At 44.6% G+C, this 25,989-nt stretch overlaps 1 protein-coding gene across 1 annotated transcript in view; it reads right to left on the bottom strand.

Annotated features, from left to right (window-relative positions):
- LOC105493034 (golgin subfamily A member 2-like) overlaps nt 1-25,989 on the bottom strand; it is a 66,858-nt gene that overhangs the window by 27,745 nt on the left and 13,124 nt on the right. Inside the window, 1 exon segment of the mRNA XM_071099250.1 lies at nt 1-25,989. This exon segment is cut by the window's left edge and continues 2,139 nt beyond it. Coding sequence (XP_070955351.1) covers nt 25,910-25,989 — 80 coding nt within the window. The 3' untranslated portion in view covers nt 1-25,909.

Below are 25,989 nucleotides of genomic sequence, written 5' to 3'. Positions count from 1 at the left end.
ACTGGTATATGACCTTCCTCTAGGAACACTCAACTGGTAAAAGAAAAATGCCTTGAATGAGCACGGGCACAATTTCAGTAAACACATTGTGCATGTGGCGCTTTCCAAGTGCTGACAAGCCACTGCCCATGTGGATAGCCCACCCCAAGGAAAAATCAAAACAGAGAAACAAAACCCCAGAAGCATGCCAACTTATAAAACCCCAAGTCAAAAGTCAAACAGGGCACTTGGATCTCTCAAGTTGTCCTCTTGGCCCTCTTCCAAGTGTACTTTATTTCCTTTTATTCCTGCTCTAAAACTTTTTGATAAACTCTCACTTCTGCTCAAAAACTTGCCTCATTCTCTCACTCTGCCTCATCCCCCTCAGGCGAATTATTTCCTTCAAGGGGGCAAGAATCAAATTGCTACAGACCATAAAGTTTCACTGCTGCTAAAAATATGACAAGAAATGTATTGGCCACCCTAGGATAAAGTACTAAAGAGACCCATAGAAAGCACTGCGGCACAACCCAAGCCTCTAAAGTTCCTTAGCTTAAACAGTTTCAGGAAAATGCTATTGTTTATATAGCTAATTGCTGCAATTCTAACTAAAAACCAAGATTACAATAGTTCAATGCATAGAACTTATAGATAAGTCAATTTTGTAACCTTTTTGGCTTTGATTCCTGGCTCATATATTGCTTAAAAGGTTTGAAGAGTTGATGAGTGCCTGCCCATTGCATTGCCCTCTGGCCTGGAATGTTCAACAGGCTCTAAGTCTTTTGACTCTTAAGTCACTTGACCATAGGGACCCCACTGAGGGATAGGATGGATCCAGGGTAGGAAGCCACACCACCTCGACAACAATGTGGGACAAAATAAAAGCGTGGCCATCTATGCTGCTTCTAGGAAATCTTGGCCAAAAAAGGGGCAAAGAGAAACAAAAATAAAATTTGAAGCTTCCAACAAACTGAACAGGCCCCGCTCTCTGCCAAGGAATCCCCAGAGTAAGCTTGGAGAACTGGGATCTTGCTCTGTCCTCCAAGCTGGTGTACAATGGTGCAATCATGGCTCACTGCAGCCTCCACCTCCTGAGCTCAAATGATCTTCCTGCCTCAGCCTCCTGAGTAGCGGGCACTGCAGGCATGCACCACCATACCTGGCTAATAGCTGAAGGTTCTTTTTTTTTTTTTTTAATTTGCTATCATTCAGATGGGGCATTTTGATCTTTTTTCTCATTTTTTCCCTTGGGGTTTTGACTGTGGTGTATGTTGTATATGATCAATCGGCTTCATTTCTGGGTGCTTTCAGAGGACCAAGGCTCTGTACAGGCTCCTTGGTTGCAGGTAGGTTCCTGCGGTGTCTTTTTCGGGTGCTGTCTGTTGTAGCCATGTATTGGTGGTGGTGGTGTGATTCAGGGCGCAGTCCTATAGATGATACCTGAGAGAAATAGCAGGTAGGCTCTTAGGGCTCACTGGCCCTCAGCAGGGGTACAGCAGCTGGAGAATAGAAAAGGCCCTCTTTCAGCACGTGCTCATCAAGCCCCAGGAGAAGAGCTGCGAAGCATCCAGAACAGTGGACTGCGAAATGGGGCAGGGGTGAGAGATGACCCCCCTTCTCCACGTCTGTTCTCGGGCTTCGGTAGCCCTCTTCAACTGTTGGCAACACTATGCCCACGTTTCCTTTGTCCCAGTGGGCTTTGTCAGGCCATGCTCCATCCCCACAAGGGGCAGTCCAAGCTGAGGGTTGGATCTCCAGGGAACCCATAACTCTCCAGGGACCCTCGGGTCTGTGCTTGCCAAACTCAGCATGGTTGTGATGTTGTTTTCAGGTGGTCTGGTGGTTCAATGGCTCCAGAGTGGAAGATCTCCGGGCAGAGCACTGGTGCTGGGGATGCACAACTGGTATGACACCGCCCTCCCAGTCTGGGTGGTTGGCAGGGGTGCAGCACAGCTGTGCGAGCTGGTCACCCGGTTCCCAGTTTCCAGGAAAATCTCTAAGAGCCACCGATGGTGTTGCCCTGTGTCTCGGGGGCAGAGGGTTCCCCAACAGTTTAGCAGTCAGTAGATTGTCAGAGTGATGAGGGGAGCAGAAAAGCACTCCCATTAACCCTTTTTCTGCTTTTTCTGCTGGGCTCTGAGCTCCCCAGGGGTTGATCTTAGACAAACTTTTGTTGATTTTTTTTTCTGTGTGCCCCAGCTTCTTGGCCAGGGCATATTTAAAACTGGCTTTTAAGTTATAACAAAAATTTGCAAGCATGTATGTGATATGACAGACTACAGAGCACATCTAATCCTCCCAACAACACTGTGAGGAAGGTATTAATAATCCAATTTTACCCATGAGGAAACCGCAACCCAAAGAAATCTGGAGATCTGCCAAAATTCACACAGCTAATAAAGGCAGTGCCAGGACTAGAACATAGGCTCTCGGTTTCTTCTTCAAAATGCCTTCAAATCTAAATTATCTTCAAAAAGTTCTGGAGTCTTTTTGACTACCCACGGGAGCTACCTACGGGAAACTCATTGTCAAGCCCTGTCAACTAGTAGTTGTCTTTCAACTGAATGGTGGCAAGGGGACTCTGACAGACTATGGGTTGAAGCATATCATGCTATTTATGGTTACACACTCCAAGAATTATTCCCAAGCAAGAATACCAGGAAGTATGTCATTACTACTGTGGGCTTTTGGGTCCAGAAACCAAATACCATTTAAAGGAAGACAAAACCGATCCAGATGTTATCAGCGGCAAGACACACAGGTTTGTCTTTTGTTTTTTGTTTTTACTGTAGCTGTGAAATTGTTTAGCCTCTTCCCAAAGAACAGCTGAAAATTATTAAAGTGAGTGCAAAAGTAATTGCAGTTTTTGCATTGTTGGAATTTGCTGTTTAATATTGGAATACATTCTTAAATAAACGTGGTTATGTTATATATCATTTTAATGGGCATTTCTCACTATGTTTTGTTGCTAATGACTTATTACTTGTTTATGTCTATTTTAGACTACAGAAAGCATGTTAGACAAAAAGCAAATTCAAGCAATTTTCTTATTCCAGTTCAAAGTGGGTCATAAAGGAGCCGAGACAACTCACAACATCAACAAAGCATTTGGCCCAGGAGCTGCTAATGAACGTACAGTGCATAAGTGGTTCAAGAAGTTTTGCAAAGGAGACAACAGCCTTGAAAATGAGGAGCGTAATACCTGGTCATCAGAAGTTGACAACGACCAGTTGAGAGCAATCATCAAAGCTGATTCTCTTACAACTACACAAGAAATTGCCAAAGAACTCAATGTCGGCCATTCTATGGTTGTTCAGCATTTGAAGCAAAATGGAAAGGTGAAAAAGCTTGATAAAAGTGGGTGCTTCATGAGCTGACTGAAAATTAAAAAAAAATCATTTTAAAGTGTCATCTTCTCTTATTCTACCCAACAACAACAAACCATTTCTTGATCAGATTGTGACGTGCAATGAAAAGTGCATTTTATACAACAACCGGAGAAGACCAGCTCAGTGGCTGGACTGAGAAGAAGCTCCAAAGCACTTCCCAAAGCCAAACTTACGCCAAATAAATAAATAAATAAATAAATAAAAAGGTCATGGTCACTGTTGGTCTGCTGCCGGTCTGATCCACTACAGCTTTCTGAATCCTGGTGAAACCATTACATGTGAGAAGTATGCTCAGCAAATCGATGAGATGCACATCGCAGTCGGCATAAGTCAACAGAAATGGCCCAATTCTTCTCCACAACAAGGCCTGACCACATGTCACACAACAAACGCTTCAAAGGTTGAATGAATTGAGCTACAAAGCATTGCTTCATCTGCCATATTCACCTGACCTCCTCCCAGCTGACTACCACTTCAAGCATCGACAACTTTTTGCAGGGAAAACACTTCCACAACCAACAGAATGCAGAAAATGCATTCCGAGAGTTCCTCAAATCTGTAAGCACAGATTTTTACACTACAGGAATAGACCTGTGTCTTGTTGGCAAAAACGTGTTGATTGTACTGTTTCCAATTTTGATTAATAAAGATGTGTTTGAACCTAGTTATGATTTAAAATTCATGGTCTGAACCCACTATTACTTTTGCACCAACCTAATAGTTGGGAGGAGAGCCAAAAACACCTAAGAAAAAGGCAGAACATAGACCAAAGGGAAAATATCAGAGCCAGAAAACTTCCAAGCTTTTTAAAAGAGTAAGATGCTGGGAAATTTGCAAAATGGTCACAGAAAAATACTTCCAGAAGGGAAAAGCAGGGTTAGAAATCCTAATCAATCCATAAATCTCCACAAAGTTTCAGGCCATAATCTTGGTACCCTAAAACCCTTCCTTTGGCCATCTGTTCAAAGAAAGATGGGGAAGCTCCATGACATTATTATGCCATGGTTTTTTGGGCCATAGAGCTGGGTTAGATCAGTAGAAATTAAATGCTGTCCCAGGACTGTGGCAATTAAATGAAAGATTTCATTGCCCCATGGCACGTGAGAAAAATACGGCAAAGCTGTTGTTTTGTAAAGATAGCTATCCAATTTAAAACACTGTCCCTCATTACAGGACCACATACATCAAACATTCCTCAAAATGTCTGGTGAAATGAGAGTAATAGAACCAGTATCCTTCACCTGGCTTTGCATCTATGGGATAGACACAAATGTGTCTATGGCTGGCCTATCCAGCCAGTACCTTAGTTCCAGTTTCTTTTGGGCTCTGGTCAGGCAACCTTAAGCTCCCCTCTTCCAGTTAGCATCCACAAGAGCAAATTCCTTCAACCATGCAGGAAAGGGTTCCCGGACGCAATACTCAACTACCAACCTTGCTCCCCTTAAACTCTGGAAACTCACAGCTATTTTTCAATGCCTACTTTACAACCCCCAATCTATATATATAACCAACCTGACTCCCTCAGAAGCCCACATTCTGATAACTCTTTTGTACTTTGCATAAAAGTTTTTCAAAAACCTGTACAATAGCACTTCCCCCAGAAAGGCTCTCTCGTCAAGGGGTAAAAACCTAGAAGATTTGTGTTCTGTCCCACCCCCAGCCTCAGCAAAGACCCTTAACCTACACTTAAACACTGATATATTCTCTACAAGGGTATTTATTCTGTGGGCCTCAGGCTTCCTGGACTAAAGTAACCCATAAATTAGACAATTTTTTTTCCTTCAGTTTCTTTTCATTATTTGAGGATAAGAGTGTTTCTTTTTTGTGTTATGTATTTTCCAAATCTCTCACAGTGACATTTTCTCCCTTTTCTACATAGTATGAAGGCCGAGAAAGCCCAATGTGAGTTGCAGCTGGACAGCCCATAGCTGTACAGAAGGCACTTCAGGGAGAGGAGGGATAGTAACACCATCCCTCCCACTGCGCCTGTGACTGTGCCACAGAACACAAAGGAAGCCTCCCATCCCTGACTCACTTCAGACTTCTGTCCAGCACCTGTAACACCATCCCAGTTACCACCCAAAGAGAAGTCTCAAGAGAGTCCTGAATCCCTTAGCCTGTACGTGACAGCTGGTCTTTTACCCTTAGCCCAACAGCCTTCTTCAGAGTCACCCAAAAAGCTCTTCCAATTACCATCAACCTAGGAACCGACACTTTCACAGGTCCATATCCTCACCCAGGACGGAGCTCCATCTTTCAGCACATCACTCCAAAAGGGCAGCTCCAGGCCCCGTATGGAGTGACAGCAAAGGCCCTCAACCAGCACCCTAAGGAGAAAAATTCTTTACACCACTGCCCCATTCCTCATGTCACTATCCCATTTTCTGGTCATAATCCAACCTCCCACAGAACTGATACCTCTGCAAGCTCCTCCTTTCCAGCTCTGATCTGAGGTCAAAAGTTCATTGGTCTCCTCAGATTCTCTCTCAACTGGAGGAAAGGACAACACGTAGGATACTCGAGAATTCAACCTCAGGTTCCCACTAGAATCCAACATTCTTTACTACTTAGTCCAGCAGCACAGAGCACAGGATTTCAGGGTGTGGGGACAAATAGTACATCCTAAATTCAGGCATTTTGGTGATGTTAAAATGGAGGGGAGAGCTGAGAGATCAAAGAAGCAAATCACCAAACACTACTTTCCTGTATAATCGACATTACATGTCTAGTGTCCTGACCTTGGAGAGGCCATTTGCAGCGAGTAGCTGCTTAACAATATCACCTATACCCCTCAGTCTCAAGATTCCTGCTACTCTGACACCACTCACCAGACCCACACCCCTGAAGGGTGCTGAATTTGGGATTCAACATCAGCAAGACTGAATCCCAAATTCTTAACCGCCTTGAAAATGATACCTGAACTACTGTTTAATTATCTCTGTAACACTGTTCCTGAATTCCAGGACTGCTTACAGTGACGAGGTGCTAAAATTCAGGAGAAAGGAAGAGGTCATATTTTTTCTAATTCCAGGCTTGCCCATCCCCACTCTCGTTTCCTTTAGGTTCCCAACAACTGTGATGAATCTTCTCTAATTACTGCCACCATGAATGCTACTATTTGTATATAGGTTTAACCTATTCTAAAAATGGGCTTTAAGAACAAACCCTCGCCCTTCCCCAAAATTGTAAAGGAAGTCCGTCCTTCGTTCAGGTTCCCTGTTGCCAGGAACCTTTCTCACTTTCCCTGTTCTGGTCTCAGGAAAAACACTCTCCTGCTATCCCACGATGCCCAGCAACTTGGGTGAGTCCACATCCAGATGCATTTCCAAGTCAGGCCCACAGCGTTTGCTTCATTAACAGACTATAGAGCTTTTGCGCAGCTCACACACCCAACTTAACCTGCAGGCCAGAAAAAGGCTGCAACAGCTACAGAGCAAAGTATAGTGCCCCACCAGGGAGGGAAGTCACCAAAGGCCAGAGTCTTTTAATTTTTTAAACTTAATAACACGCTTGTTAAATGACTTATCTAATGACATTAAAGTGACTTAAAAGTCATTTCAAGAATTGTCTTTCCTGTCTAATAGAGGATGGTAAAATCCATGTTTGTATCATTATGAGAGCCTGAGAGGACTTTGATAGGGAAAAGAAAGGAATAGAAAGAAAATAGGTATGTCGTGTGTGGTAGAAGCCCCTAGGCTTGTCTGACTTGGCAGAATCTGTGAATTGGGCACAAAAAGGCTGGGGTCGGTGGAACCCTAATGGGTTCTTGACTTCACTAGATGGATGACTAGGATCCCAGGGAGATCGCTTAAAGAGCAGGAAGCATGTCTGCTCCCCTCTCGTCAGAAAATCTGATCCAAAATCCTCAGCTTTGAGCTGAAGAACAGTGGCCTGCGAGGTTGGCAGCTGAAGCTCAGTATTTACGGATGGAACCGTAAACTTCACCCAACTTAACATCCACTGTACAGCCCCTTCTTCCCGTGACAGAGTTTTCACATTTTCTAGGGGTTTATGCAAAAGCCGCCCCACAGGCCAGATGCACTATTTAACAAGGCTTCCGCGGCTTCTCCCTCACGTCATCCAAGAAGGGGTTTTTCGTTTGTTTTTCCTAAGGCCACTATCACCACAAGAATATACGATTCGCCTGACCAACATAGTGAAACCCTGTCTCTAATAAAAATACAAAAAAAATTAGCCAGGTGTGGCGGCGCATGCCTGTAACCCCAGCTACTCGGGAAGCTGAGGCAGGAGAATCACTTGAACGGGGGAGGCGGAGGTTGCAGTGAGCTGAGATGGCGCCATTGTACTCCAGCCTGGGCAACAAGAACCAAACTCCGTCTTAAAAAAAAAAAAAAGAAGAAGAAGAAGAAGAGGAAGAATATATGACTCTGCTACAGTTCCAGGTCTCAGTTAACAGTTTAGGTTTGGGGATGTCCCACTCTCCAGAGCTCCAGTGGGCGTCCTCCTGCATAGGGGCGCCTGCTAAATAAAAACCAGCCCCCACCATCCAACCCTAACGGAAGGAGGACGCGGGGCGGGAACGCAACGCCCTTTAACGGCTGCCAGAGGGGTCTCCCGCGCCCGCCGCCAGGGGCTTCCGGGGCTAACGGGCTTTCCGCGGCTGCGCCAGGGCCCCCGCTGGGCGCTGAGTCAGGGGAGGCGGGCGCCCTGAGCCCCTCCTCCGTGGCGGGGTGCAGGGAGGAGCCCCAGCCCCGGGCGCCCTGCCTGGGGGGCTTCGGCGGTGGCCCCCAGCTCCACGCACGGCCGTAGGGTATAAACACGGGCGCATGGATGCCCTGAGATTCGCCCGAGCCTGGGCCCAGCGAGGCATGCTGTTCCCGGGACCCTCCTCCCCTGTACCCCTTCCAGTTGCATGTCTTCCGGTGACTTTGGACAGTGTCACTCGCCTGGGTCACCATGACCGGGGTGCCGGTCTCTCCCCGCGCAGCGCTCCTCGGAAGTAAAGCCATCTCCCTGTCCCTCTCCCCTTAGTCAAGAGGTCCTGCTACCGGGCCTGTCCTGCCCCTGCTTGGAACCCTCTAGGTGTCCCCTCAGCCATCCGGGGCTGAGCCCACTTGGCTCTCCTGCCGCCTCCGCAGGAGGCAGCTTGTTCTGAAGCGCCTGGGGCATCTGGTTGCCTGTCGTCCCCTTGCTTCTAGCGCCTCTTAGGGCTTTCTCATGTCTTCTCTGCTGTATCTCCCCTGCCTCTTAGCCTTTATGTTGAAACTCTTCACAGGTCCAAAGGCTTTTTTGCACCAGGAAGCCATACTCACCACTATTTGTATTGTTTTGTGCTCAATTTATTATACTCACACATCTGATACTATCTCTAAACGCATTTTTAATTGAACATCTACTCATTAATTCCTCGTTTAATTATAAATATCCCTACATTATTTAAATTACAATCACAAAGTAGAGTTCTTTGAAGACTTCAATGACTTAAACAGTAGACACAACATATACTACACAACAAGTTATTTACAAAAACTTCACTGGTTTTATAATCACCCAACAAGGCAACAATTAAACTTTGTTTCTTACACTTATCCTTTCGCAGGGCAGAGGGAGAGATATGACCAAATGGTGACAGTTTATGTGTGATAGATGACATGAGAGTTTTGCATTGTCTTCTTTTTTTTTTTTTTTTTTTTTTGTATTTTTCGCATAGTAGGTTTTTTTTTTTTTTTTTTTTTTTTTTTGAGATGAAGTCTCACTCTGTCGCCCAGGCTGGAGTGCACTGGTGTGATCTCGGCTCACTGCAACCTCCGCCTCCCAGGTTCAAGCAATTCTCCTGCCTCAGCCTCCCGCGTAGCTGGGATTACAGGTGCCCACCACCACCACACCTGGCTAATTTTCGTATTTTTAGTAGAGATGGGGTTTTGCCCTGTTAGCCAGGCTGGTCTTGAACTCCTGATCTCAAGTGATGCGCCAGCCTTGGACTCTGAAAGTACTGGGATGACAGGCGTGAGCCACTGCCCCCAGCCCAGATTTTTAAATTTATTTTTAATTTTAAGGTGGGCAGAGATATGAAGAGATTGTGGAAACGGGGAAGAACAGACCAAGCCCTTTGACAATCTAATTAAGTCTGTCTGCTCTTCTGAGATTGTGGAAATGGGGAAGAACAGACCAAGCCCTTTGACAATCTAATTAAGTCTGTCTGCTCTTCTGGGGCCCCTCCTAATGCCCACAGGCCTTTTCCACACAGTGCAGTTCTGACAGAAAGCGAGAGGGGCATGGAAGCTTAGGGGAAGCTGAGGGGGACTGATGTGGACAGGGTGGGTGGGGGTTCTTCCATGGTTTGGGAGGAAGAGGAACCTAATTGATTATTTAATACCTCTCCAACCGAGTGATCAACCAAAGCTGCACACGTGTGTGTATGAGGAAAGCAGGTATAGAAGTGAACTGGGAAGCACTGCCCCGAGTCACAAAGGGCTCCCCCCACCCTTATTCTCTTCAGTCCTCTCTATTCTGTTCTTTCCTTGGTCACCTTTCCCATTCAATAATAAGTGTAAGGCCAGACTCCAAATGAAAGCTGCTAAAGTATTCAAAATAATTGTGGAGGGTGTAGAAGTTGAGACATTCGGCTTTGAAATCAGAAAGAGACAGCTTTTGTGTAAGCTCTCCCACCTATTAAGTGTGCGACCCTGGGAAAGCAATCTAAATTCAGAGCCTCTGGTTTTTCATCTCCACGTTAGTGATGACGTCACAGCACCTGTCGAGGTCAATGCTCAGCTAATGAGAGCTAGCAGTGCTCCTCCTGCTTTTCCACCAGCATCCAGCCTGGATTCCTCTAGCTCCCTTTAGTACAAGTCCTATTATCTTCTGATTCCTGGACTCCTCCTGGACTCAAGTATGAGGGAGTGGAGCTAAGATGTTTTCCTTTCCAAAGGGCCCTTTGCAGACTGTGAGGAAGGATGGGTGTTCCTGACCCTTACAGCCCGTTCAGGTGTGCTGGGGTCCAGGGTCCCAGGTCTCTGGAGGAGTCTGTCCAGAGCTGGAGTCCACCTTCACCCAGAGGGCATGGAGGGTCTTGCTCAGGCTGTGACCCAACCTCCTAAGGAGTGCCCAGCTGAGGGCCAAATATAAGAGGCCCTCCCATTCCCAATCCCATTCTGACCTGTCTCCACATGCTTCTACACTCCCTAAGAGGAAATACTTGAGTCACAAGACCCCGGGCTACTGTCCGCTCCTCCCTAGTCCAAATCCCACCTCCTCCACAACAAGAAGGCCCCAGTCTGGAAGCCCAGTCTGTCTGGGACCTCTGCCTGAAGCCCTGCCTCTATAGCAGGGGCTCTTCATCCACCCTCCATGCCGACCATATCCCCCACCGCGCCCTCTCCTCCTTTCCCTGCTGTGACCCTTCAGGGCACTCTTCCCTGTCTTGCCTTTTCTCTTCTCCCATGCATGTCCAGGACACAGCGCCTCACCAGGCTTTGGCGTTGGAGAGCTTCTGTACCTGCTGAGGGACACTCCTACCAGGCAGAGTGGCCCTACAGTCAAACATCATCCCTCAACTTCTCTTGGGCACATTTCACTATTTCTTATACCCTTCTCCCCCATGCCCTGGGGCACCCCTTTATCCTCTCACTCCCAAATCTGTCCCCATCTGACCTTTTCTGAGAGGTCTGATGACAGGTGTATTAAGTCTGAGAGAGACAGCTCCAGCTTTAAAAATGGGGTTTTGAGTATCAGTAACTGGGGATTGTCAGAGCTAGCCTATCAATGGAGACAGGGACTTTGGGCCCCTGGAGTCCCATTCTCAGGTCTGAGCCCACTATGCTTGTTTGGCCCCCAACCAGGTGTGCCTGAGTAGCTGGACATAAACATGGGACATGTGTCTCTCTGTGACTATTGTGGAATTTGTGTGTGTGCGGCAGGGGGCATGTAGAGGAATATGCCTTTTTATTTACTAGTAAAGAAATACGTGTCTGATCATGAGTGTTACAAACTGGGAGGTAATTATGAGCAGAATGGAAAAATAGAGTAGAATTTCTAAATCAACAGGGGACACAGGGGAGAATAAGTGGAAAAGAAGGAAAATTTAAAAAAGGATATAAATAAATGGTAAACGTAAAATAAGATAAAAAAATAAAAGGGAATATAACAATTATTTTATGAAATGTGAATGGGTTGAATTTTTTAATTGAGAGACTACGTTATTGGGTTTTGTTTTTTCCCATATGTTATTTAATATATTGTTGAACAAGAAATATACTTAAAACAAAATGCTTCCAAAGGAGTTGAAAATAAAGTAGCTGACAAATCCAAATACACACACACACGCAGAAATAGTAGTAGCAGTATTTTATTAGGCTAGATTGAATAAATTATGTAAAAAACAGACACACTACACAATCCAGCACCAATGTGTTTTAATAAGCAAAAACTATTAGACATGCAAAGAGAACCTTGATTTTAAAAACACAACTCAGCCTGGGGAGGGTGGCTCACGCCTATAATCCCAGCACTTTGGGAAGCCGAGGTTGGAAAATCGCTTGAGGCCAGGAGTGTGAGATCAACCTGGGCAACACAGTGAGATCCTGTCTCTACAAAAAAAAAAAAAATTTACTTTAAAAAATTAACTACTTTGGAGGCTGGGGTGGAACAGATCACTTGAGCCCAGGAGTTCAAGGTTATAGTGAGTTGTGATTGCACCACTGCACTCCATCCTGGGTGACAGAGCAGGACCCTGTCTCTCTCTCTCTCTCTCTCTGTATCGCAATTCAGTGGGAGATTTAAAAATACCTTCTAAAGGATCCCTTTTGTTTGTTGTTTCAAAATTCGACAAAATAATCTTAGAATTTCAATGTAAATGTCTAAAACAGCTAACAAAATCATTGAAAGGGAGACTGCTGTGAGAGTCTTATCTCGCCAATGTTGCATAAGTTCCTCAAGAGAGCTACTGTATGAAGAAGGGCTTAAAACACAGGACTGTCCTGGGCACTGCTGTGTGCAGAACGGAGAGGGTAATTCTGAGCTTTTGTCTGCCTGGAGAACTGGTATAGGATCAGCTGCGGGAAGCTGACTCTGCCAGGAGAGAGACCAGGGCAGGGTGAGCCCTGCTGGAGGCTCTAGTTGGTGGTGGTGAAGCCAGCAATAGAAACTTGAAAAAGTACAGGGCTGTGTTAGTCAGTTCATGAAAAAGTACAGGGCTGTGTTAGTCAGTTCATGAAAAAGTACAGGGCTGTGTTAGTCAATTCGTGTTGCTATGAAGAAGTACCTGAGACTCAGTAATTAATAGAGAAAAGAGGTTTATTTGGCTCACAGTTCTGCAGACTGTACAAGAATCATGCTGCCAGCATCTGCTTCCGGTGATAGCCTCAGGAAGCTTTTACTCATGGTGGAAGGCTCAGGAGGAGCCAGCATAGCACATGGTGAGAGTGTGAGCAAGAGAGAGGGAGGAGGTGCCAGGCTCTTTCCATCAACCAGATCTCACATGAACTCGGAGTGGGAACTCACACATTACCACGAGGACAGCACCAAGCCATTCATGAGGATTCTGACTCCATGACCCAAACACCTCCCGCTAGACCACACATCCGACATTGGGGAGCACATTTCAATGTGAGATTTGAGGGGGACAAACATCCAAAGCATATCAAAGGCTCAAGCCCTCTCTAGGATTGGGGAACACGCAAGGAAACAATGATATACGAATTGGCTGGGCAACGTTCAACTATTCATTCAACAAGCAGGTACTACAGGTGGAGTAATAGGCTATCACTTCTGCCAGGCAAAAATGTAGTTTTTCTTTGGCTACCACTACTAAAGGAGACATTTTTCTTTAGAAGAATATATAAACTTCACAGCTTGGATTTTAAGGTGCTTGGAACTGATTAGGTCCTCTCAGAACCCAGCCCATGGCCCTAACTCACAATTTCTCAGATGCAGCCAGAAAAGCCAGGTTCAAGGTGCTGTCTGTCATCCAGGACTCATTCTACATCCCTATCCTATGCTTACATATGAATAAAGCCTTTTGTAGAGCTATCTATAGGTCACTAATCTGTACACATGTATACACACATACATACACACACATATATACACATATGTAGATATACATGAAAGAAACATTTCAAAAATTTTTTGTGAATGAGATATTATGCCTCCCTTTGAAAAATGCTTGAAGTTTATATTGAACATGGGTAAGGGTTATCGATATGTGATTGATTTTATCTAGGTTTCCTGCCTGTAAGTGGAGCCACCAAGATGGTTATCGGAAGGACCCCCATGAAACTCCTACTCAATCTCACCTTCTTCCATGATTTAAAAAAATAGACTGACATGAGAAGTTTTAGAAGAAATACCCTCAAGGGTGTTTCTTGGGACTTGGAGGAGGAAGCATTAGTATTTGGGCTTGTAGAATCCCCAAATCAGGCAGAAAAGAGCCAACATTTCAGAGGATGATGTGGGGAGAGAACAGTTGATAAGGAATGATGCCAAAAGCAGTCTTCTCACTATGTTCTCTTGAAGGAAGGTCATTCTTTGCCTTCAAAGAGCAAAGTGCAACGGGGGAGACACAGTAAGTAAATAGGCAAATTCAATACACATGACCATTGCTTTCACAGCAATATGGGCTGGAAGCACATGCAAGACACACCTGGGCCAGGGGCTGTTTTCCTAGAGGAAGCTGTGTCTGAGGCTTGAAAATGAGTGGGAGTTAGCTGAATAGCAGGTTTGGCATGGCAAAGTCTTTCCGGTGGAGGGAACAGAACCTGTGAGGGGTGGAGCACATTTAGGGAAAAAATTAAGTTCCTTATGGCTGCAGCACTGCCTTACAGGGCAGCAGTGGCAAGAGCAGAAGTGAAGACAGATGCAAGGGCCTTCACACCATGTTACAAAAGAATGGATTTTATCCTGGGGTCATGAGCTCCTTTCCCCTTTTAGCCTTTTAGAAAAAAAATAGGCTAGAATCAGACGCAGACACATCCTCAGCAAGATACATCCAGAAAGAATAAACTGAGAAGCGTCCAGAGACAAGGAGATGGTGAAAGAAGGAAAGCCAGGCCCCAAAAAGCAACTCCAGCAGCAAAAAGGTGGACATGGATGGTGGGCAGATGGGTGGAGAGACAAACAGGCCAGGAGACAGTAACAGAGAAGAGAGCTGTGAAAGACAAGGGATCTAACAGGAGAGGGCAAGGGAGAGGGTGTCAGAGAGCCCCCCAAGACGCCAGAGTCACACAGGCAGATTCAGACACTGAGGCTCAGACCCCGCTGAGCACCCAGGGGCTCCCTTCTCTGGCCTTAGGGTTGGCTCCCTTGGCAGACCAGTCCTCTCCCTCCATTCTCAGCTTCGAGAGAAGGTAAGAAAGATGTCTGCAAGGATTCATATTTTGAGAGGGGGAAACAGAGTAAGGCCCAATTAGAAGGGTTGACTAAATGGGCCGGGGTGGAAAAGTAGAGAGAAAATTTTGTTTCAGGAACATTGAGGGAAGGAACAATAAGCCCTCCTGTCCCTTCTCTCCAGGACCAAAAGTGGTCTTCAGTAGCTGAACCAATATCATGGAAGAAAATTTGAAAGGAAGAAAAAAAAGAAATCTGACAGGAAATGGAAGTATTGTAAGAGACATTTCCAGTCACCTTGGAGAGGTGCAGGCATTAGAGCTCAGAGTCTCTGGCCAGACTGCCAGGGTTCAAGCCTTGCTATTATACCAGCTGTGTGACATTGAACAAGTTACTTACAATCTCAGTTTCTCCATTTCTTAAGTGTAAAGTGAGGATGAAACAATAGTACCTACCTCATAGGGACGTTGGGCAGGTAAAACGAGTTCCCTAGAAAATATTTGTAGACTGCTTCAACAGTTATCTGTTGCACAGCTATCAAGGTAGCTGTTATTATTATTGCTCTTTTTTCCAGGCATGGCCCTCTCCTGGTACCCACTGTGATGTCATGTACTTTCCAAAACCCCATCAGAGCTTCTCTGACTTATTAGAGAGTGGCAAACCCGCTCCAGGTGTGTTTCATTAAAGAATATATTCCTATTCAGTTGTGGCTTATGGAATTTGATTCGCAGGAATAAATTTGAAAAGTCTTGGAAAGTGTGACTACTTTGTTAGCAAAGTGTGGCTGGGTGGGATTGGCATTAGGGCTAAAAGACCTTTTCAGACTCTTGGTCTTTTAGGGTCCCTACCATTGCCTCAAGAGTGTAGCCAAGGCCGGGCATGGTGGCTCACTCTTGTAATCCCAGCACTTTGGGAGGCCGAGGCAGGTGGATCACAAGGTCAGGAGATCGAGACCATCCTGGCTAACACAGTGAAACCCCGTCTCTACTAAAAATACAAAAAATTAGCTGGGCGTGGTGGCGGGCACCAGTGAGCCGAGATCGCGCCACTACACTCCAGCCTGGGTGACAGAGCGAGACTCCGTCTCAAAAAAAAAAAAAAGAGTGTAGCCAAACAAGGGCCAGAGAGCCTGAGAATTGTCACTGGTGGGGTGACAGAGATTTAGTCTCCTAGTGCCGCTCCACAGGAGGTTTTAGTAAACTTCTTGAAAGAGCTTGGAACAAAATTGGCACTGGGGACTCTGAGACTAACTGCTGCACAGTCACGGAACTGAAAGATGAACCCTGAGCTATTCCACCTGGCAGGGAAGCAAGGCTTTATAGATGAGGGGCCTTGTGGGAGCTGAAGACAGCAACCGATGGTGGCAGCCCCCTCCAGCAGGAGAGTCCTGGGAGCAGCCATGTCTGTGAGCTCTTTGAGGCTGATGCTGTGTGGCATAAGTTTGACCCAGCCCAATGCCTAGAATATAGTACCCTTTAAATGTCTGCTGAATGACTGAATGAAAAGAGGGGGCTGAGGAAAGCATATGCTGACAGGATCCTCTAGAAGCCTCCCTGATTAATAATGATCAGCTACTCCCTGAGACCTTGTAGAAGAAGACAGTGCTAGAAGCTGCTGCCCAAAATATCTAAAAGCCCGCAGAATAAATCTATGGCCTCCACTGGGGCCTATAAGTGGAAATTTGGAAACCTTGATAAGTCTCATAGCTCCTGCAAGGGACTCCTTGAAATCTTAACATAAACTGTTTAAAACCTCTCAAAGGAAGTCTTGGAGCCCCTGCTGAAATCCTTGGAGAAACCCTCCCTGGAAGCCTTGGAGCCCTGTCTGGAAGCCCTGGAAACACTGCCAGGAGTGATGGACAACCTTTTGGGGCTGAGTCAGTCGCACGTGTGTATTAGGGTACTGGGCTCTGCCTTTGCAGCAAGGGTAGGAGGTGGGGAGGAAGGTCACTGTTGCTTTGTTTTAATACCATTGGCTGTGTCTCAGCTGCCAAAGAGACCGGTCAAAAAGGAGAGGCCAGGGAGCTTCCAAGTATTTCATCAAAATAGTGGGCTTTGGAAATATTGACTCTTAGTAGTGGTCAGCTGTGGGGCTTGAAAACACCTTTTTCTATTTTTTTTCTGGTTTTTAAAATTTTGGGGTTTTGTTGTTGTTGTTGTCGTCGTCGTCTTACTTGTGTTTTCTCCACACATGTATTGAAACCACTTCTTGATAGCTTTTTGTTGAAGGATGTTAGTGTGTCTTTGTTGATAGAATCTAGGAGAGCCTGCAGGCAGCCAGGTCGGGGCACAGATTTTGACAAACATGAGTACTATCTAATCATTTCTGACCCACTGGAGCCCGGAAACAACAACAACAAAGTTGTTCTTTGATCACAAATAGATGATTGAAGTAGTTCTGCTCATGTACTCAGATGGCTTAATTCTCCAGGCCTCCCTAGAAAAGATGTCTTTGAATGCATTTAGCTGTGAAAGGAAGACACACAAACATTCAAGTGCTGAGATTATGTCAGAGACAAATACAGAAACAGATTCAAGAACAGCTTCAGAACAAACAAAAAATGTAGATCGATACCATAGCAGAGGGAAAGGGGAGAGACGAATCTGAAAAAAAGATGAAAAGAAGGCAGTGAAGACACAAATCAAAACTCACAGCATCAGAAATGAGCAGACAAGAAGAGCACTGCTATCAACTGGAAGATGGTCATTCAAACAGAAAATATAGCCCAATAGAGTCATTCAAACAGACTATATAGGCATCTCTGGTACAGCTGGTGAGCTTCTTTAGAAATAATCTCTTTCTATAATTCTGAGAGAAGAAAAACGAGATATGAGAAAAGTAGTTTAAGGGTTGTGTCTTAAAGGAGCGGAAATGGAAAGAGACAAGGATATATTGGGACCAAATAATAGAAAATTGTTTTTCTCCTTCTTCTCTCCCACTCAACTCGACCCCTAAAAGTGTGGAACCCTAAACCCAAGGTCCCAGATAGCAGCCAAGGTATCCTTTTCAAGGATAGCAGTCTCAAGCCTACTATGTTAACTCTTTTCTGCACATGTTGCTTCTGGTGAGTACTAGCTGATGTGCTCCCAACTAGCCTTCCTTTCTAATCCAGTTAAAAAGTTAAAATCCAGCCCTGACCTTGGGTACCATTTAAGTGACCTGAAACAGTGTAGGTGCTGCTGAGTGGCTTTGCTGTAGGGAAATGAACAGAAATGCTCCCAAGCAGACTTAAAATGGAGAAAAGTCTTAGAGTTACTTCTGAAACCTGACACCACTCAACCTCACCCCTACTCCTAAACTCACAGTCCCTCCATGACCTGATAGAAACAGATCTTGGACCTGGCTGCCTTAGGGTGGGATTCCTCTGGTTGGTAGCTTCTGCCCTGCATGACTGGGAGCCTCCTCTCAGTGTCCTCAGTATAGGGCTGGGCTCGGTGGCTCACGCCTGCCATCCTAGCACTTTGGGAGGCTGAGGCAGGATTGCTTCACCCCAGGACTTTGAGAGCAGCCTGGGGACTTGGGAGGCTGACACAAAAGGATTGCTTGAGCCCAGGGAGTTGAGACTCCAATAAGCTATGATTGTGCCACTGCACTCCAGCCTGGGCAACAGAGCAAGACCCCATTTCAATCAATCAGTCAATAAAAATCAGAAGATCAGCTTGTGAAATGGGGGACTGTATTCTTGCAGTACCCTCTTCCCACCTCTTCGGTACTCAGAGCTACCCCTTTCTACTGCATCTCCAATATCAATCATCCAGAAGGATCTAGAATCATACTGACATTAAACAAGCTTGAAAATTGTGTATGAATAGTTTTTTTAAGGCTAGGCTATTCCCCCACGATGAGCTCTGGAGGTGAGCCTCCACCTGCAGTGCAGGGACTCAACCGCTCCCCTTCCCACCTGAAGATCACACTGATGGAGTGGGATTCCTACTGGTTTCCCTACCTGTCCCTGGAGGGATGAATGTTCATTCTCCTGGTTGGCAAAATGGCTGGGCAAAGATGGAGCCATTATGGCGTTTATCACTGGAGTCATCCTTGGAGCAAATCTAATTGTCAGCAGCTCTGTCACCTAAAATCAGACAAGGAATGGCTGGAAATTAGGAGTTAAAGGCAATTTAATGGCTATTAGGAAAAAGTCAAAAAATAAGAGACGTTGTTGGAAAGGTTGTAGAGAAAAGAATGCTTATACACTATTGGTGGGAGTGTAAATTAGTTCAACCATTGTGAAAGACAGTGTGGCAATTCCTCAAAGACCTAAAGACAGATATACCATTTGATCCAGCAATGCTATCACTGGGTATATACCAAGAGGACTCTAAATCATTCTGTTATAGATACACGCACGCATATGTTCATTGCAGCACTATTCACAATAGCAAAGACATGGAATCAATCTAAATGCCCACCAGTGACAGACTAAATCAAGAAAATGTGGTACATATATATACACCATGGAATACTATGCAGCCATAAAAAAGAATGAGATCATGCCCTTTGCAGGAACATGGATGGAGCTGGAGGCCATTATCCTTAGCAAATTAATGCAGGAACAGAAAACCTAACACCACATGTTCTCACAAGTGGGAGCTAAATGATGAAAATACATGGACACATACAGAAAAACAACACATACTGAAGCCTATCGGAGGGTTGGGGTGGGAGGAGGGAGAGGATCAGGAATATGGGTATACGGGCTCTAGGCTTAATACCTGGCTGACCAAAAAAAAAAAAAAAAAAAAATCTGTACAACAAACCCCCACAACACAAGTTTACCTATGTAACAAACTTGCACACGTACCCTTGAACTTCAAAGTTAAAAAATAAAAAATAAATACATTATAGCAATTTAAAATAAGAAAACTTGATTGAAATACAATTCTTCTGGTATTTTTTACAGTTATTTTGTTTAGGTTTAGGAGTTAGAATTTCCCTGATACATCTATCTTATGAGAATTCAAGGGTTTGCAGTAAGACCAAAATCAGATTTTAGGGAAAAAAATAAGGGACAGGGAGACCTCATAGCAGTCAAATCTGTGGGATCCAGGATTGGGACCAGAAACACACTCCTTGATGGGTTTATGTTGAAAGGTTTAGAGCTGGGGGCTGCACATCAGGAATTCAGACTTGCAACAATGCCTTATACTCCTTCCCCTGCTGATGGAGACTGGGAAAGCCTTAATGTAGCATAGCTAGAACCAGAAAACTAAACATCATTTGGAAGAGAGATTTTTCTAGTGTCTTTTCTGAATCCTGTGTCTTATGACTTGTGCTAGGCATGTCTGAGCATACACCTTTTTTAAGGGGAATTCGCATCCTAATTGTAGAAGGCAAATTCACTGTTTGCTTGGATCCCCCTCTCAGAATTCACCCTGGGCTCGTTTGTACAATGGGGAAGTTTGTTTATAGTTCTCTCGACCTACATTTTGTGCATGTTTTGCCCTTTTTAAAGAATCTCGGCCGGGCGCGGTGGCTCAAGCCTGTAATCCCAGCACTTTGGGAGGCCGAGACAGGTGGATCACGAGGTCAAGAGATCGAGACCATCCTGGCTAACCCGGTGAAACCTCGTCTCTACTTAAAAAAATACAAAAAACTAGCCTGGCGAGGTGGCGGGCGCCTGTAGTCCCAGCTACTCGGGAGGCTGAGGCAGGAGAATGGCGTGAACCCGGGAGGCGGAGCTTGCAGTGAGCTGAGATCCGGCCATTGCACTCCAGCCTGGGCGACAGAGCGAGACTCCGTCTCAAAAAAAAAAAAAAAAAGAATCTCTTCCCCTGTACCTCTGACCTTCCTCTTCTGTCTCTCCTTCTTCTCACAACATACTCATGTAGACATAAAGATCTGATCATTTCTATCCCAGAGTGTTTAATGTTTAAGAAGGTCCAGGCTCTTCACCTAAGGATATGAAGCTGGTATACTCAAATGCATTATTAGCAGGGTTTAGTTTACTTAACCTCTTTAACAAAGTGAGGCTTTCCTGATGCTCCTTAAATTCCCAAAATGCTGTCACAGAGACATGCTCCCATTGGTCAAGGAGCCTCTCAATAGTTCATATCAACACCCTAAGGATGGTAGCTCTTTTCCCCATTCTCTAGGGCAGAATCTTAAGAAGATTCCAGGGAGGTCAGCATTCTTGATTCACAGGTATTGTGGCATGGGACAAATAGACATTGCAACCTCATCTTGACTTAAGCTAGTGTGTTCTGCCTCTGTAATTGGTTAACTACTACATTTTGCCTTGAGTCCTTCCGCCCTCCATTGCTGAGTTGGTTCTAGTCTGCCTGTGACAGTGAAATATAATGTGCTTATCTAGGAAAATCAGCCAAACATGCAAGCAATAAAAGAGACACAAAATAGTAATTAAGAGTGACAAGTGTGGAAAAAGACAAATGCGGAGATAATATGTACACATATAGCAGGAAATAAACATGACAGGAGAAAATATGTAAAAGATGAGACAGTAAAGCATAATAACAGAATATAGAAATTTATTCCAGGAATGCAAGAGTGGTTCAACGTACAAAAATCAATGTAATAATATAATATACCTACCGCATTAATAGAATGAAGAGAAAAAGTCTACGTGATCTTTTTTTTTTTCTTTGAGACAGTCTCATTCTGTCACCCAGGCTAGAGTGCAGTAGCGTGATCTCGGCTCACTGCAACCTCTGCCTCCCAGGTTCAAGCAATTCTGTGGCCTCAGCCTCCCTAGTAGTTAGGACTACAGGCACGCACCACCACACCCAGCTAATTTTTGTACTTTTAGTAGAGACAAGGTTTTGCCATGTTGGCCAGGCCAGTCTCAAACTCCTGAGCTCAGGCAATTCACCTGCTTTGGCCTCCCAAAATGGTGGGATTACAGGCATGAGCCACTGTGCCTGGCCCCACATGATCATTTCAATTGATGCAGGAAAAGCATTTGACAAGCTCCAATACCCCTTAGTGATAAAAACACTCAGAAAACTATGACTAGTAGAAGGGAACTTCTTCAACATGATAAAAGGGTATTCATTTTTAAAAAACTACAGTTAACATCATACTCAGTAGTAAAAGACTGAAATATTTTTCTAAGATCAGGAACAAGACAAGGGTGCCCACTTTCACCAGTGCTATTCAACATTGTACTAGAACTTCTAGCCAGAGCAATTAGACAAGAAAAAGAGAGTGCATCCAAATTGAAAAGGAAGAAGTAAAACCATTCACAGATGACATGATTCTATATATATATATACAAAAATCCTAAAGAATCTACAAATAAAATTATTAGAGCTAAGAAATTAACTCAGCAGAGTTAGGGTACAAGGCAGAGAATCAGTTTTATTTCTATACACTAGCAATGGACAACCCAAAAAGAAAATTAAGAATTTCATTTGTAATAGCATCAAAAATAATAAAATGCTTAGGACTAAAATTAACCAATGCAGTGCAAGATTTATACACAGAAAACTACAAAACACTGCTAAAAGAAATTGAAGACACCAATAAATGGAAAAACATTCCATATTTATGGACTGGAAGACTTAATATTTTTAAGATAGCAATAATGCCCAATATATATTTTAAAAATCCTAAAGAATCTACAAATAAAATTCAATGCAATCCCTATCAAAACCCCAATGATCTTTTTTGCAGAAATGGAAAAGCTCATCCCAAAATTCATATGGAATTGCAAATGGGCCTCAAATAGAACAAATCTTGAAAAAGAGGAATAAAAGTGGAATTCAAACACTTCCTGATTTCAAACTTACTACAAAGCCACAGTAATCAAAACAGTGTGGTACTAGCACAAGATTGACATATAAAGCAATGGAATAGAATTGAGAGTCCAGGATGAAAGCCATACAAGTAGGGTCAACTGATTTTCAACAAGGACACCAAGACCATTTGAAAGAATAGTATTTTCAACAAATGGTGCTTGGACACATATTGTTGAATTTTGAATTGAAATATATTTCAAATATTGTTGAAAGAATAGTATTTTCAACAAATGGTGCTTGGACAACTAGACAGCCACATGCGAAAGTATGAAGTTGAACTCTTACACTATATACACAATGAACTCAGAATGGATCAATGATCTAAATGTAAGAGCTAAAACCATAAAAGTTTTAGAAGAAAACATAGAGGTAAATCTTCATGACTTTGGATTTGACAATGGTTTTTCTTAGATATGACACCAATAGATTCATTCTGTACAGCAAGCAACTGCTTCTTCCCTAAACTTTTCTACGTATTACAATGCTTTCGAAAATAAACTTAAATTTTAATGCCTTTAGGGAAGTTATTTTATTATTCAAACAGAGAATCCATGGTTCTAAGATGAATGAGAAATAGCTCCTGTACCATAAGGTTCTTTAGAGTTAGTGGAGCTGATCTTAGGGTGAAGCTGGACTTGGGAGACGAAACTAGGATTCACCCCTTAGAGGTAGCCTCTGTGCATGTGTTAGGAAGTTGCCTAGAAACCTCCGAACCAAGACTAGATTTGGGTATATGGAGTTCTCAGGTGTCAGTTTTCTGGGGAAGCAAACTGTGGGAAAAACACGGAGTTCTCTTGACTTTTGTAGAATGTATGTCTTCACTGCTGTTCAAAATTAGGGCCTGGGACTGCCTCTTTGAGGTAGATCAGTTAACAACAGAAACTGGGTAGTGCCTGAAAGGGTTAGCTTCCATGTTGATGGTAACAGTAGGTAGTAGGTCAGGAGGACAACTCAAAGGAGCCCAGAGAGAGATGAGATAGGATACCCTTGACTGACCACTTCTGACCTACTGGGACAAAGCATGGGGAGAAGGGATGAATGGGCCCTGCCCCTGTGGGAAACATTAGATGATGTTCTTTCTCTTATCTACTCTTTTACCCGTTGGCTCTCCTGAGGCCCTGCCATTCCTTCTTAAAAGAAAAAAGTTATCAGATGACAGAATAAGAGATCAAATTTGTAAAAATCAGACAAACAGATGAGATACGCAGAGAATGAGAAAAAGAAAGGTAGATAGTCTTGCAAGCAAATAGGGGTAGAAATAAGGCCCCAAACAGGAAAAGATCAGTGACATCAAAAGTGGAGAGAGAATGGGTCACTGGAAGAAGGATAAGGGCAAGAATAAGGAAAGAAAAAGGCATGAGGTTAGTAAGAGGGCTTCAAGAGGGGAAAGAGTCATCTTGCAGTATTCTCTCTCCTTTTCATTGTTTAGACACAAGCATATTTTAGCTGTCTTCCAACTCTCTCCCTCTTCTCCCCTTTCTCCTTTATTCCATAATAAGTGTTCAGAGCCTGACCACACCATGCAGTAGGCTAGAAATAAAGAGGAAAAAGATGAATGAAACCAACTCCCTGCTCTTCAATCAGCTACTTGTGAATTATGTGATGCTCTCCAAAGGGCAGGGATCACGATAATGAACTTGAAAGTTGGGCTGTAGTTGGGTGCAAGGCTGGGGTGGGTGGGGTATTCTGTGTATGTATCAGAGGAAGACTGATTTTGATCACCCCGAATTTGGGTCCATGCTGCCAGATTGGCTGAAACTATACTTGGGCTAGGGAGCCCAGTGACCTGAGTAGTGGTTAAATATATAGACCCTTAAAGTTTACAGCTCCCCTGAGTGCTAGTTGGATAATTTAGGATTGCTAGGTAGGCAGTTGCGGCATCCTCACTCACTTATATACACATATTATGGAAGAGATTATTAGAGTTTATCCACTTTTCCTGAAATACATATTAATGAAATTAATACACACAGAGTTATATACTATTATCAAAATTTGATAAAGATATTTCACCATCAAATTACGGCACCTTGTCCCATCTTCTTTGGAACTTGCTCTCTCTGCTGCAGATGGCATCACTAGGGCCCACATTTGGAACCTCTCCCAAGATGTGCCCTGGAGTCTGTGGAGTTTGGGTGTTGTATTCCAGCTCCTCCTCCGCCCCTTTTGATGCTGACAGCATTCTTCAGAGCAGGCTCCTCTTAGGTTCCTGCACATAATCTCTCCTGCCCAAATAAACTCTCAACCATGCTTAGCAAGAAGCTGCATAATTCATAGGAAGTGAAGTTAAAAATCTTCCCCATCTTTGCCTTTCCAAGCTGCTGCTCAAAAGAGAATCCAGTAATATAGACTGAGGTCTAGGGTTTCCAAGGATCTGTACTTTCCCCTATATCTGGAGAGAGGGGTAGCTAATGTCACTTCCAAATCTCTGGCTTGTGAATAGGTTCTTATTCTGCCTGTTTTTAAACATGCCACCCTCTCCCACAGTTGGCATCTGTGGGCCATATGGAAAGAGGGGACATTTTCTCTTGAGCTTCTGGGAAGTATGGTTTCTTTTCTAGTTTTTCCATTTCTCTTTTCAATGCTGAAGCATTTTTCAAGACTTCCTTTTAGTCAACAAGTGCCTTCATGTTTTGTCTCCTCTTCCCTTAGCAAAACCAAAAGTAAGGTATCCTTTGGCAAGGAGCCAGGTATATCACATCAAGGTAAATGACCCATAGTTCCTCATTTTGACATTCAACTTATTGCCCAAAGGAAGAGTTCAGTAGCCAACAGGAATGTTGCCCCTCCAAAGTGTGCCACCTCCAGTGAGGCCTCCCTGTCATGCCCGGCCTGTGGACAGCCAGCCCCCGCCATCCCTTCAGTCCCCTGCCAAGCATGGGTGTACTGTGCAGGCAGCCATGTGGCCTGACAGTCTCTACCAGTCCTGCTGTCCCTCGGCTGATAATCAAACCCATCCTGAATGACGGGAAATGCGTCCTCTGCTAGCTGTGTTTTCTGTGGAACTCAGGGGAGGGGAAGGGCCAAGCCATTATTAACAGAGTGTTGTTGGGAGCAGTGAAAAGGCCACATCCTTTCCAAGGGACACTTTTCCTGGAAAGCCCCTGGAGCTTAGCTGGCTCATCCTGTGAAGCTGGTTCTCGCCACAAGGGCGCAGGGCCATTAACTCAGCCTGGAGGAAGCCTGCAGGGCAGCTGGCACTCTGGAGGGACAGAAAAAACAGGCCACCAGGCACAGACAGGCAAGGGAGGGAGGAGGATGGAATGGAAGACGCCTGGGCTGGATGGAAGTCAGTGCCCTTGGGTGCTGGTACCTGCCTTCCCAGCCACCAGTAGATCAGGCTTCTGAGCCTGTTGGCTGTCAGGGCTGGACTGTGCCCCACAGGCACCACGGCAGTCCCCGTGGAATCCCTCAGGTGTCACCAGGCAGCATACAGGTAACAGGCCTGGAAGGTCCCCATCAGCCCGGTTGGACATGTTCAGATACTCTGGCGCTCCCCGTTCAGTGGCACAAACTCCAGGAGCCAGTGAAGGAAACAGGAACACACCAGGCTGAGCAGTATGGCCAAAAGCTATTTATTC

Source organism: Macaca nemestrina, chromosome 7 (assembly GCF_043159975.1).
Source record: "Macaca nemestrina isolate mMacNem1 chromosome 7, mMacNem.hap1, whole genome shotgun sequence".
NCBI classification, from domain to species: domain Eukaryota; kingdom Metazoa; phylum Chordata; class Mammalia; order Primates; family Cercopithecidae; genus Macaca; species Macaca nemestrina.
This window is presented reverse-complemented; position numbering and strand designations above follow the sequence as displayed.